General features: G+C 50.0%; 1 protein-coding gene across 2 annotated transcripts in view; it reads right to left on the bottom strand.

The window, feature by feature from the left end:
- Nucleotides 1–12886, bottom strand: part of Sgsm1 (small G protein signaling modulator 1) — a 72722-nt gene that overhangs the window by 25360 nt on the left and 34476 nt on the right. For both annotated transcript variants that reach the window (XM_050121155.1, XM_050121156.1), the window contains 6 exons: nt 12261–12399; nt 10446–10510; nt 9750–9895; nt 3686–3814; nt 1835–2017; nt 1089–1157 (listed from right to left, as the gene is read on the bottom strand). In XM_050121155.1, the coding sequence (XP_049977112.1) occupies nt 1089–1157; nt 1835–2017; nt 3686–3814; nt 9750–9895; nt 10446–10510; nt 12261–12399 (731 nt within the window). The remainder of the gene's footprint in view (nt 1–1088; nt 1158–1834; nt 2018–3685; nt 3815–9749; nt 9896–10445; nt 10511–12260; nt 12400–12886) is intronic.

The following is a 12886-nucleotide window of genomic DNA, read 5'->3' as shown; positions in this document are numbered from 1 at the left end:
TATTTATGTGTCTATGTGTATATGCCCACATGAGTGCAGGTGCCCTTGAAGTCCAGAAGAGGGCACCAGTTTTCCTGGGGTTACACCTGGGTTGTGAGGCACCTCATGCAGGTGTGGGGAACTGAACTTGGGTTCTCTGCAAGAGCAGTTCATGCTCTTACCCACTGAGACATCGCTCCAGACTGCTTTGTGCTTTTCTTTCTGTTTAATGAGGTTCCAGATGGAGTAAGCTTTACTAGTGATGCCAAAAGCTGTTGAACAATACATCTGCTGGCTGGCGTTTACGTGGGATCTTAAGAACCACCAGCTCTTGCTCTACATTAGGTATGTGTGTGTGTAAAGGCACCCAGAAGGTTCTGGAAGGCCACACAGGAGACATGATGATTGTATAGTGATGATTGTAGCACTGCTCCAAGGGAGGACAGAGGCGATGGAGACAAAAGCAAAGTACAGGTGTGAGGTGTGATGTCTTACAGGAGAGAAGGCTTGTGTTCAGCCTCCAAATTCACAGAGGCTGGGTCTGAGATTCAACCAATGCTGAGCAAAAATACCCCGCAAGCCACTGCACCTGCACAGACCAGGCTCAGGCACCTGTCCTTCCTTCCTAATGACATAGCCCGGTGGCTATTTCTATGTCGTTTTACACTGCACTGCTCTATGAGTGACCTGAAGAATGCACTGGCCTGTGTACACACTTGTCATTTTACACAAAGAACTGGGATCCTGGCATGCTGATATGTACAAAGGCTGCATCCCATCACTGTGGATTCAAGGAGGCTGCAGGCGCTTGTGCGACTTATAGAGCACACTCCAGTACAGCCATAAAAAGCCCAGTGGTGGAGGTGCACTCGGGAGGCAGAGGCAGATAGATTTCTGTGAGTTCGAGGCCAACCTGGTCTACAGAGTGATTTCCAGGTCAGGCTCCAAAGCTACAGAGAAACCCTGTGTGTGGGGGGAGCCCAACACACAACACGTCAAGCAGTGAGAGGCTGGTAAATGATGAACATCCAATCCCTTCAACCCCAGAAGGAAGGGCGGGGCTGGTGTGGATGGGGGGGGCACAAGGGGCAGGGCCTCTGAAAAATCACCTGTGTGCTGCTGCTGGAATCGCTCTGTAGTCGGAGGTTCTGGCGGCCTGAGCTGCAGCTCTGGGAGGACTGAGGTGGATAGGAACCAGAGAGACAAAGATGGATGGTCACACTAGGGGCTCCATTCCTTCTGGCTGGCACAAGCTCCCTCCCAGAACCTCTGCTCCTGGCTGCTCCCTGGAGCCTCCTTGGAGATGACCCTGGCCTCTGGGTCCCACCTTTCAGCCTCCACATTAGAGCACCCCACCTTTAACAAACTTGAGAACTTCTGGCTAGGATTTATGTCCTTCCAGAGTAACAGATGGGGCTCGCGGTTCAGTTTTTCTGTCCCACCCTCCCTACTCTGACCCTAGGCTCTGCCACGCAGTCAGCTTCAGTCAGTCTACTTTGGGTTATTTATCTAAGGACTGTGTAAGAGCAGAGATCTGTCTTAGCTACCAGAACATTCTTGAAAGTCCTTGTACATAGGTGTTCAGAACACATTAGCTGAACATATGGAGGGCAGACGCTACACTGGAATCCGATACTGTCTTCTTAGGGCTGTACCCACACCTCCACCATTCCCACTGTATGCGTGCAAGAACTGAGCCCAAAGGGAAGGCACTGGTAAGAGACTCCCTGTGGGCTTTGAACCTATATCTGATTCTGGAGTTTCCCCAATCCCTCCCGCACAAAAGCTAATGGCAAGGCTGCCCCAAGGCTCTGTCCCTCTCATGCTGGCAATCTCTCAGACCAGCTGTCCTTACCTCGTTACTGATGGTAGAGTCCCGGTGCAGCATCCGGTGAAGATGGCTGTCCAGGCTAGCCCCTGAAGAGCACTTGGCCAGGGCGGCAGCGTGGGACTCCCGCTCCCTCTGTCTCACGATAGCCTCACAGCCCAGCCACTCCGACATGGTTTGTGCATAGCAGGCATGGATCTGTTCATCCACCTGTCGGCACATGTGCAAGTCACGTGAGGTGCTGAGCTCCCTGGACTCTGACCTGTCCACATGTGTGTAGTCATCACCAACAGATGCGAGCTTCACCCCCACTCTCCTGTCGCTCCTCCTTTTACTAATTCTCCTCTTACACAATCTTACACGCTGCATGATTTCTCTATTTCCTCATTCGTTTATTAATTACTTAATACATTTGCTCATTACTTTCTTTTAATAAGTACCCACAGTGTACTTATTACCAAGTCAGGCATATAGATTACAAGATGAACAAGATTCTGCTATCCATCCACCCACCCTCTCATCTACCAGTTCACCCACCCATCCACGTACTCACCCACCCACCCATCCATGCGTCCACCTCATCCACTCCCTCCTGTCCATCCACCCACCCATCCATCAGGTTAGGGCCACTCATAGACAGTCGGTGGCAATAACAGATGGCCGGTCACTGCTGGAGTTTCTCATTTTCAAGACTGAATATGCCTCCATCACATGACCCAGTAATTTTACTACCAGGCAATTCTCCAACACACAGAGCCCGCACTGGAAGTCAGTTGTGAATAGAGACTCATGGCCGTGCCTAGCTACTGACCAACTGCTTCAGAGTGAAGCCGTGGCATCTGCACACAGCGATGCTCAGCCACGGAAGGAAGCAGGTAATAATAGAACACTCTGTGTGGATCTAGAGATCTGTGCTGAATGAAAATTCCCCCAATCCCCCCCCATTTCCATATTACATGATTCTGTTTATACAACAACCTGAATAAGAGAAAATTCTGGAAATGGAAGGACAGGTGAGTAGGAGCCAGGGTTAGGGTGGATGGAGACCGGTGGGACTACAGAAGGACAAGGGAAGGATTCTTGGAGCACCAGAAATGTGCATGTCTGCAATACAGGGAAATGAGTATACACATGCACCAGTGCACACACACCAGCATATACACACACACGTGTGCGCACGCGCACACACACCCCACCCACAGAGGTAATTATAGGATGGAGAGGCCTGAGGGGGATAGGTGCTGTACCAGCATTGGTGCTCTGTGACATTACAGAGCATCATGGTTCTGCTGGAGGTCACCATGTGGGAAACTGAGTAAAGGTCACGTGGGTCCCTGTAGTGCTTCCTACAAATGTGCAGGAGTCCGTAAGACCTTAAGATAGGAGGTCGATTTATTTGAAAGTTCCCTTGTATCATGTTTCTACCACATAGCTCTTTCCTCAATGTTCCTGCCTCTCCCCTGTCACCAGCAACACTGCAATAGGCAAGCAGGGCTCCACAGTACCCAGATGCACACTGCCCATGCACACAATGCCCATCTGCCCAGTACCCAGGTGCACACTGCCCATGCACACAATGCCCATCTACCCAGTACCCAGGTGCACAGTGCCCAACTGTGTGGCACCTAGCTCCACAGTACCCAGGTGCACAGTGCCCATGCACACAATGCCCAACTGCCCAGTACCCAGGTGCACAGTGCCCAACTGCAGAGTACCTGGCCAGGTTCACTGTGCAGCTGTACAGTGCCTATGTGCACAGGACCCAGGTACACAGTGCCCAAGTCTACAGCACCCAACTCTGCAGCACCTAGCACCCAGCCCCAAAGTACCCAGCTCTGTAGCACCCCGCTCCTTTCATTGCCCTCACAGGTGACCAACCTCCTTCCTCTCCATCTCCGTCATCCCGAATTGGTAGTGGCCCAGGAGGAAGGGCCAAACTGCCCTGCGGATCTCAGGCTGGACACCCCCGTAGTAGATTAGCCGCAGCAGCTCTGGCTCCGGGTAAGTCTGTTTGGGAGGGGCAAAAGGTCTGGTCAATGGAGAAGCCAGTGTGGCCTGCAGCCCTGCAGTCTTGTTTCTGTGGTGAGATCCTGGTGTGAACAAGCATCCTTCCAAATGCCTGTGTTAGTGATGTGGTCCCTAGCTAGGCACTATTAGAAGCTGGTGGGGCCTTGAAGAACTGGAATCCTATGTCGGTCTTAGGTCACAGTGGAGGAATGGAGGCTCAGCCCCACCCATAGTAAGCCTCTCTGTTTTGCTCCTGCCATGCTGTCCTGTGCTGCCTAGGCCCACAGAGCAACAGGGCCCATCAGATTTAAATCTCTACAATTGTGAGCCAAGATAAACCGTTTTTTTCTAAGCTGTTCAGTCTGGAAACTGGTTACAGTAACAGAGAGATGACATAATACAGGAGCCTGCAACTAACCGGGTTTAGCACAAGAGGAGCTAAACCAGACAACACAAACCATCTACCAGTGGGAGCATCCGAGGTCAGGGGAGACACACACTGTTGTGTGGGGACAAGGCCGAAGTGTGAAGCGCAGTGGCAAAAAATAAAGGTGTGGGAGCTGGAGAGATGGCTCAGAGGTTAAGAGCATTGCCTGCTCTTCCAAAGGTCCTGAATTCAACTCCCAGCAACCACATGGTGGCTCACAACCATGGGGTCTGGTGCCCTCTTCTGGCCTGTAGGCATACAAGGAGGCTGAACACTGTATACACAATAAATAAATAAATAAATAAATAAATAAATAAATAAATAAATAAATATTAAAAAAATAAAGATGTGACTGTGTCTAGGGTGAGCCTGTTTTTATGAGATGACACAAAAGGTGGGCACTGTGTGACCCCAGCATTCAGAGCAGGTCAAGTCGGAAGGTCAAGGTCGTCTTTAGTTACATAGAGTTTAAGGCCAACCAACATGAGACCTCATCTAAAATCAATCAGATAAAGAACCCAAAAGCCAGGAGGGAGAGAAGGAAGAAAGAAGGGGCAGGGGGAGGAGGCAAGTGCCCAAGGCAGTACCTAATGAACTAGCCTCTCCATTTGATTCATACTCAATCTCATCTTGAGTTAGCTTGAAGAAAATTAAAGTGAAATAAAGCAAACTGAACATTTCCAGCGCCTCCTCTCACACCATCAACTCTCTGCACAGGAAGGGCTTCGGAGGCTTCCTGTGGTGCCGGCTGGGCTGTTACTTCAAGAAAAGTCACTGGTGCAAGCTTTGCGGCTACAGTGTATCCTCAGGCTGCCAAGAGAATTCTGACCACCCAAGTAGATAACGCCTGCATAGTTAGCAATCAGAAAATCGGTTGTGGCAAGAACGCAAAGTCTTCATAAGAAATGACTTCCTTTCTTTCAGGGTCGTGGGGAGAATCCCTGGAGAGCCATCTGTATCTCAGCTTTTTATTCCCTTATTTTTTATTTTATGTACAACAGTGTTTTGACTGAGTAATACAAGTGCACAATGTGCATGCAATGCCTGCAGAGGCCAGAAGAGGGCCTGGGATCCCCGGAGCTGGAGTCATAGATGGTTGTGAACTGCCACGTGGGTGCTGGGAATCGAACCCAAGACCTCTAGAAGAGCACCCAGTGCTTTCAATGGCTGAGCCATCTCTCTAGCCCCCTCACTTTTCTGTTTTCTTGGTTTTTTGAAATAGGGTTTCTCTGTAGCCTTGGAGTCTTATCCTGGAGCTCGCTCTGTAGACCAGACTGGCCTTGAACTCACAGAGATCCACCTGCCTCTGCCTCCCGAGTGCTGGGATTAAAGGCGTGCGCCGCCACGACCTGGCTACTTTATAAGAGTTATAAAATCACTCATCTCCAGGCTTATCATTTCCTTGTGAGGAAATCTCAGTAGTTGTGTCTCTAGGAGTTTGCGAGTTGTGTTGTTAGTTTGTTGGTACATACATTTTCATAGTATTTGCGTGTTATCTTCCATTCCTTTGCCTGCAGCGTCTATAGCGACGTCTCCTCTTTGACTTCTGACTCTGGTCATCTATGTGCCCTACACACACTCTTGTGGTTCTGGTTAAGAAAGTGTTTCCCAGCTTCACTGGTCTTTCCTGAGAGGCCGTTTTATTGCTATTTCTTATCTCTGTTCTCCTCTCTCTGACCTGATTCTGCTTTGATCACCATTCATCCTTCCTCCTGTCTTCTGTTTGCTTCAGGTTCAGTTTGCTGCCCCCCTCAAGCGTTAAGACAGAAGGTTAAGTTATTGACTTTTACATCTTTCTTCATTTTACTTCATAGGTTAAAAAAAAAAAAACCAACCTGGACCTTTGTATGTATGTATTTTAAGTGTATGTGTGAGTACCTGCATGAGGTTATGTGCACTATAACGCATGCCTGGTGCCCTCAGGGAACTGGAGTCACAGGCCACTGTGAGCTGCCTGCTGTGAGTGCTGGGAAGCAAACTCAGGTCCCCTCCAACAAAACCAGTGCTCTTAACCACTGAGCCATCTCTCCAACAGCCCCTAGACCTCTGTAATACTATGCTATGCTAAATTTTAACACTTATCGTTTTATTTATGGTCTTGGTTTCCATTGATTGCAAATGCCATAACTGCAATTGTTTGCTATGATGAGAAGAGATGACAATAAAAACAGAAAATCCAGTTCCTGGGCTCCTGGATCCACTAGACTCCATTTCCCAGCCTCCTATGTAACTCGGTGGGGTCATAGGACAGTTTCTGGCCAATGGGTATGAGGGGAAGTAATGAAAGCTATTTTCAGGACTGGGCAGGAGAGGAGGGAAGTTAGTGGGTTCCCACAGGCTTCCCAAGAGACACTGAGTGCCAGGGAATGGCAGGTTCACGAGTCTCGCAGGTAAAAAGAGATATGCACCCATTGACACGGCTCCCAGGGCTGTTTAGTGAGAAATAAGCCCAGTGTTGCCTGGCAACAAGAAAGCAGGTACTGTTTATTCCTGAGACTCAATGTACCCAGCACAGGAGGTGGTTAAAGCTTGAGAAAGGGTCAGGCAGCAGGAGGGGAAGTACTGGAGACACTCTGGCTCATCTATTGTTTCATCCAATTTGACCTTAAACTGGTGTCTCCCAAATTGGATCACGGAAGCACTCCAGGGACTTTAGAAACACAGGCGTGGGCTCCTCTCCCGGAGATGCAGGCTCTGCCAAGCTGGAGATGAGTCTAGAAGCCAGTCAGTTCTACAGCTCCGCAGGAACCAGCAGGCTCACACTGTGGCCGTAGGAGGTTGAGAGAGTACTCTGGCTTATCTGTTTCACGTTTTAATACACAGCAATCTACTTCTAGGAACCCATTCTCAAAATCAGAATGCCAGCCGTACAGACAGGCATGTGCCAAGTGTTGTTGCCGCTGCTCCTGTACCACTGGACAAGAGTCTTTAAAACGAGTGGGAAGAAAGCCAGGCCTGGTGCAGGTCTGCAAATCCAACCCCAACACTATGGAGACTGACGTGGGGTGTGTGTGTGTGAATTCAAGGCCAGCCTGGGCTATCTAGCGAGATTCCCACCCCACCCCCCAACCCAGGCAACAACAAATGAGAAGTAAAAGGGAGGAAGAGAGAGAGAGAAAGAGAGAGAGAGAGAGAGAGAGAGAGAGAGAGAGAGAGAGAGAATTCCTGTCAGCGGGAATTTAAATAAACTGTGAGGAGCCATCCACAAACACAAAGTGCTGAGTTCTGGCTCACTATTTCTTTGAGATCTGGAAGGTGGGTCTGAAAGCAGAGCTGCTCACTGAACTGCAAACAGAACGCTAACAAGGTATAGACGCCCATCTAGAGGCTAAGAGACGGCTCAGCGGGTAGAGGCACTTGCTACCACAGCAACCTGGTTTCAACATGGTGGGAGGAGAAAGCTGGCATCTGCAAGTTGTTGTCTGCCGACCTCCACATGCACACGGTGGCATCTGCATGCCCCCATATACAAAATAAAATAAATACTTAAAAAATTTAAAAAATATAGAATAAGGTTAGGTATAAATATTAAGTTATGGCTAGCTAAATATTGCAATATTATAAATACATTTCTATAGCTCTATAGCTATAGATATAGCTATATATAGATCAAAGATAGGATGATAGATAACTTTAGAAAAGTCTATGTATATATAATAAGCACAGAAATATATAAGAGCTGTATAATACGCAGTTAGGCATAAATGTATCTTTACGAAATATATTTAAAAATCCTGATGAACTATATTACTGTATATGACTTATATGTCTTTTTTGTTTATTTCAGACAGGTCTTACTATGTAGCCCTGGCTGTGCTGGAGCTTACTTTGTAGACCAGACTGGACTTGAACTCACAGAGATCCACCTGCCTCTGCCTCTCGAGTGATGGGATTAAAGGTGTGTGGCACCATGCCTGGCTTTGACTTGTATGTTGTAAAGTGTTCTGTAGGTCAGCTCTGTGCATGCACACACATCTGTGGGTCACCTCCAGGATCTCTATGTAGTGCTGTGGCTAGCTCTGATTGCCAACTTGACAGAGAATAGTATTACCCGGGAGATGAGCCCCTCTGGGCCCTGGTCAAGCCTCTGGGGAATTAGCTTGATTATATTATCCAGTGTGGGAAGACCTATCTTCATTCCCTAGGCTGGGGACCCCAACTGTGCAAATGGAATTGCCTGCAGTCACCCTTCTGTTTCTTGCCAGTGGATGAGACAGGAACAGCTGCCTCCTGATCCTGTAGCCTCGACCTCCCCACAAAAGTGGAACAAATGTGGAACTGTAGTGAAGATCAACCCTTACACCTTTAACTTGCTCATGTTGGGGTATTTATGACAGCAATGGGAAGGGAAACCCAGACACCGGCTGCATTTCCACATGGCTTTGTAACTGTAGGTAGAGAAACAAAGACACGGGCAGAGATGGACAGCACTGGAGCAGGTGCCCAGGGCAGCCTGAGACAGACAGACAGACAGACATACAGTGTTAGAACAGGTGCCCAGGGCAGCCTGAGACAGACAGACAGACAGTGTTGGAGCAGGTGCCCAGGGCAGCCTGAGACAGACAGACAGGCAGACAGACAGACAGACAGTGTTGGAGCAGGTGCCCAGGGCAGCCTGAGACAGACAGACAGGCAGACAGACAGACAGTGTTGGAGCAGGTGCCCAGGGCAGCCTGAGACAGACAGACAGGCAGACAGACAGACAGACAGTGTTGGAGCAGGTGCCCAGGGCAGCCTGAGACAGACAGACAGGCAGACAGACAGACAGTGTTGGAGCAGGTGCCCAGGGCAGCCTGAGACAGATAGACAGACAGTGTTGGAGCAGGTGTTGAGGTCACCACCCAAGGCCCACATGTGCCCCAAAGCAGCTATGAATTCATTCAACACATAACCATGAACTTACTCAGAACACTATGCTATGAACTCAGGCGAACCCAGAACTCACAAAGTGGCCGAGACTGGCCTCAAACTCACAGTCCCCTGCCTCAGCTTTATGAGGGCTGCAGTGACAGCTGTGCACCATCCTGCCCAGTCCAACTGTTTCCTTTTCTTCTCTTCTAGGTTGAACATCCCAGTCCCTAATACTTGGGTCCTGAAGGGTTTTATACTTCAGATTTTCTTGAATGTTTGAATATTTGTGTGTGATGGGCCACGTCTAAACACAAAATCCATACGTTTAACATACACCTATACTCATGGCCTGTGGGTCATTTTATACAGCATTTTTAGTGGGTGGTATGTTTGTGACCTGTCATGTGAGGTTAGGTGTGGGATTTTCCATTAAGTTTCATGCCAGTGCCCAGAGCTTCCATTTCAGAACATTCTGGATGGGGTTTGGGATTGGTAAGCTGTACCTATGACTGTTTTCTGACCTCCCTTAGTTTCATCTGGATGGGGCTCCTGTTAGCTGTCCATGTCAGACAGGCACGTCTACCTGGGTCCCTGGGTCTGAGCTGACAAGACGCCTCGCTCCGCTGCCCTCTGGTGCACGAGCCCTGCCCTGCTCACCGTGCTGTCCTGGATGTACTGCTCCCAGATGCTGGCTGTCAACCCTTGCCCAGCATCACAGGGCAGGTCTGGAGACACGATCATGTGATTGACCAGGGCCGACAGGTGGGTCCTCACGGTGGACAGGTGTCTGCAGTAGGCGAGCCCTGGGCCAGGAGGGAAGGCAGATGTCATCTTTTACCCAACATGCTTCACCCAGTCTCTCATGCATGCTCCATGTGGCTGTCCTGTTACCCGCTCCCATCTTCAGGCCCCCCCCAACCCAGATAATTCTCACCATCCCCCTTCTAGATAGAGAAAGCAAGTTGAGCATGCTATCACTGGTGGCTTGACTGTTAAACCGTGGGGATGCTTTCGTATCTAGTTGGACACCACCCTTCTCTGCTGAAAGTTAAAGCAATTCATAGATGTGCAGTGGGCAGAGAAGGGACAGGAAGGCAGGGGAACCAAGGACTTCAAGGCTCACTCTGGGCCTGCCTCCCTTTCGTATAGGAAGAACAAAGGCCAGATGCAAACAGAGTCACTGCTGGGTGGAGAAGGGAGCCTGGGAGATGCCGAGTACTCTGCCTGCTGTCCAAGATGGTCCTGTCCCTCACGATCACCCTGCCTGGGCACCCTCATCCACTCTGCCTGGCATACGAGGCCCTCAGTCAGTGCTTGCTGAAGACCATAGCAGTAGCAGAGCCCAGTACTCACATCCGTAGAAAGCCCTGGAAAGAATCTGGTATTTCATGTTATCACAGAGCAGCTTCAGTGGAGCCCTGTGTGGGGAGAGGGAACAGAGGGCCACGCACAGCTCAGCTGCGCTGCAGAAGAACCATCACTATCTACACAGAGATCAAAGTCACTGCCAGGGTGGAGAGAGGCTGCTGCAGCTCCCACTCACACGCCCCCCAGGCTTCCCTGGGGAAGTAGCCCCGGCAGTGTGCCTCTGTGGCTTGGATTCAGGTGGATGATCAGCCAGCATTTGACCCTGGCTGAGAAGTGGTCATGTGTCCCAACCCAGGCCAATGAGAATCAGCCTTGGGATTTTTGCTGCATCTACCTAGAAACACACACTAGGTAGTTTCTAAGCCAGAGGGATACATAGCAGTGGTTGCTGGAAGTCTTCTTGGCCATCACCAGGAGGGCCAGCGCAAGAACAGACCATCTTAAAGGCTCACTTACCCCCATCCGAAGACCCTGAGAACAGACCACCTTAAAGGCTCCCCCATCCCCATCTGAAGACCCTGAGAACAGACCACCTTAAAGGCTTACCCATTCATATCTGAAGACCCCGAGAGCTGTTCCCATTCTGAGCATCTGGGGCCAGCCAGGTCCAGAGCTGCTGTGCCCCTGCCCCTCTCAATCAATGCTAGTACATTCTCTTTCTTTTCTATTTTCTTTTCTTGATTTTTTTTTTTTTTTTGAGACAGGGTCTCATGATATAACCCAGGCTGGCTTGGAACCCACAGTCCTCCTGCCTCAGCTTCCTGGGCGCTGGGATCACACAAGTACTCCAACACACACACAATTCTTTTTTCCTCTTGAACCAGTTTGAAGTGATCTGCTGTAAAGTGGCCCATGGATTTGGCCTGTGGACCGCACAGGAGGCAGGGCTCAGAGTCACTGCTCTTTGCACAGAGCTCCTGAGGGTGTTTGGAGTGAAAAAGAGAAGAACACAGCCTAGCATGGCTGGGGAGACGGGGGCCAAGGAGGGCTGTGTGCTCGCACAGCGGACAGAATGGAAGAATACTTATGTATCTATCCTGAAGCTATCCCAGGGATGCAGACAGACCCAGGAAGCCTGCTGGCAAGGGAGCTTGGCTGAGGTCCTGGGTATTTACATGGAGGGAGTTCCTCTTCCCGCCCTCAGGAGGTGAGACTTGGTCTTACTCAAGGTGCATACAGTGAGCAGTTCCTCAGGGGGTTCATACTCTGCAAGGAAGCGAGCTCCTCATGATACAAGTATGTAAGTCAGACGTTCCGAGAGCAGGCACTGGGGAAAGTAGCATTGCTCAATGGTCCATGGTGACTACTTACTAGTTTCTTCTAACAACCCTACTAAGTTACTGCTTTGTGGAGGAGCACACAGAACAATGATCATCCTTAAATAATATTTCTGGCTCCTAGTGTATGCTTGGCCTGTATTTCTCGGCCTCCCTGTGAGTGGGGCCACTGAGTTGAAACAGAAATACCATTGCCTCTGACACTGTGACTAGTGACATCCAAGTCGATGTCCATTAGAAAGCAGAGCCATGGCAGACTCATAGCATTTGGGACATGTCAGCATTTACTGTAAAAAGCCATTGATGTTTTAGGGCTCTTTGTTACTGCAGCAGAACCTTATCCTGGCTGACACATGGGAGGGAATTCCAGTGGCTACAACTACACGTGGCTATGATTTAAACCTTGGGGATCCACAGGCCATGTTCACACCTCCGAAAATTTAGGCCAAGGCAAGAGATAGAGAGCCACAGGCCTTAGGTCAGTGCTTCAAGCGCCTCCATGTACAGCCTGAGCCCCACATACCTCTCATGGTTGCAGCCATTGGATGAGCCGCCATCAGCCAAGCCGCTTTGTGAACAGGAAGAGCAGGAGGACTTCCGAGGACTGGGTTGCCATAGGGATGGAAGATTGTTCACAGAGACATCCATCAGGTCTTGGGGCACTGTGGTGGGTAGTAGGTGGAAAGGGGGCCCAGCAATAACCTTGGTTAAACCAACATGGATTACAGAAACTTGACCCTAAAGCAAGAAGCTCCCTCAAAGCTGGCTCAGGGGCAGAGAAGATAGGAGTGTCACTGTCCCAAATGTGCCCAACCACAATCTGATGGAGTCCCCGAGCCCGCCTGATCCAGTGAAAAGCACCACCAAGCTTCAGAGACTCCGGCTGCAGAGCAGAGTGGAGGACAGCCGAAGGCAGAAGTAGAGAGGAGGCAACCAGAGCCCGGAAGCCTGCAGACAACCCCACCTCGCCATGCCCTCATTCAGTTCTGCTCACAGGAAGGTGGCATGAGGGAAGGGGAGCCTACTGGGTGCTCCTGAGTTCCTCTGCCTCTAAAGGAGCTTGTGTGGGCAGAAGGGAAGGAACCAATTTCAAAATATAAGCGGAGTCCCCAGGGCCTGGGTGGAGGTGGGGGTAGCTGTTCACACTCC

The sequence above is a fragment of the Alexandromys fortis genome, unplaced genomic scaffold (genome assembly GCF_014885135.2).
Source record: "Alexandromys fortis isolate MF-2015 unplaced genomic scaffold, M_Fortis_MF-2015_v1.1 scaffold_197, whole genome shotgun sequence".
NCBI classification, from domain to species: domain Eukaryota; kingdom Metazoa; phylum Chordata; class Mammalia; order Rodentia; family Cricetidae; genus Alexandromys; species Alexandromys fortis.
This window is presented reverse-complemented; position numbering and strand designations above follow the sequence as displayed.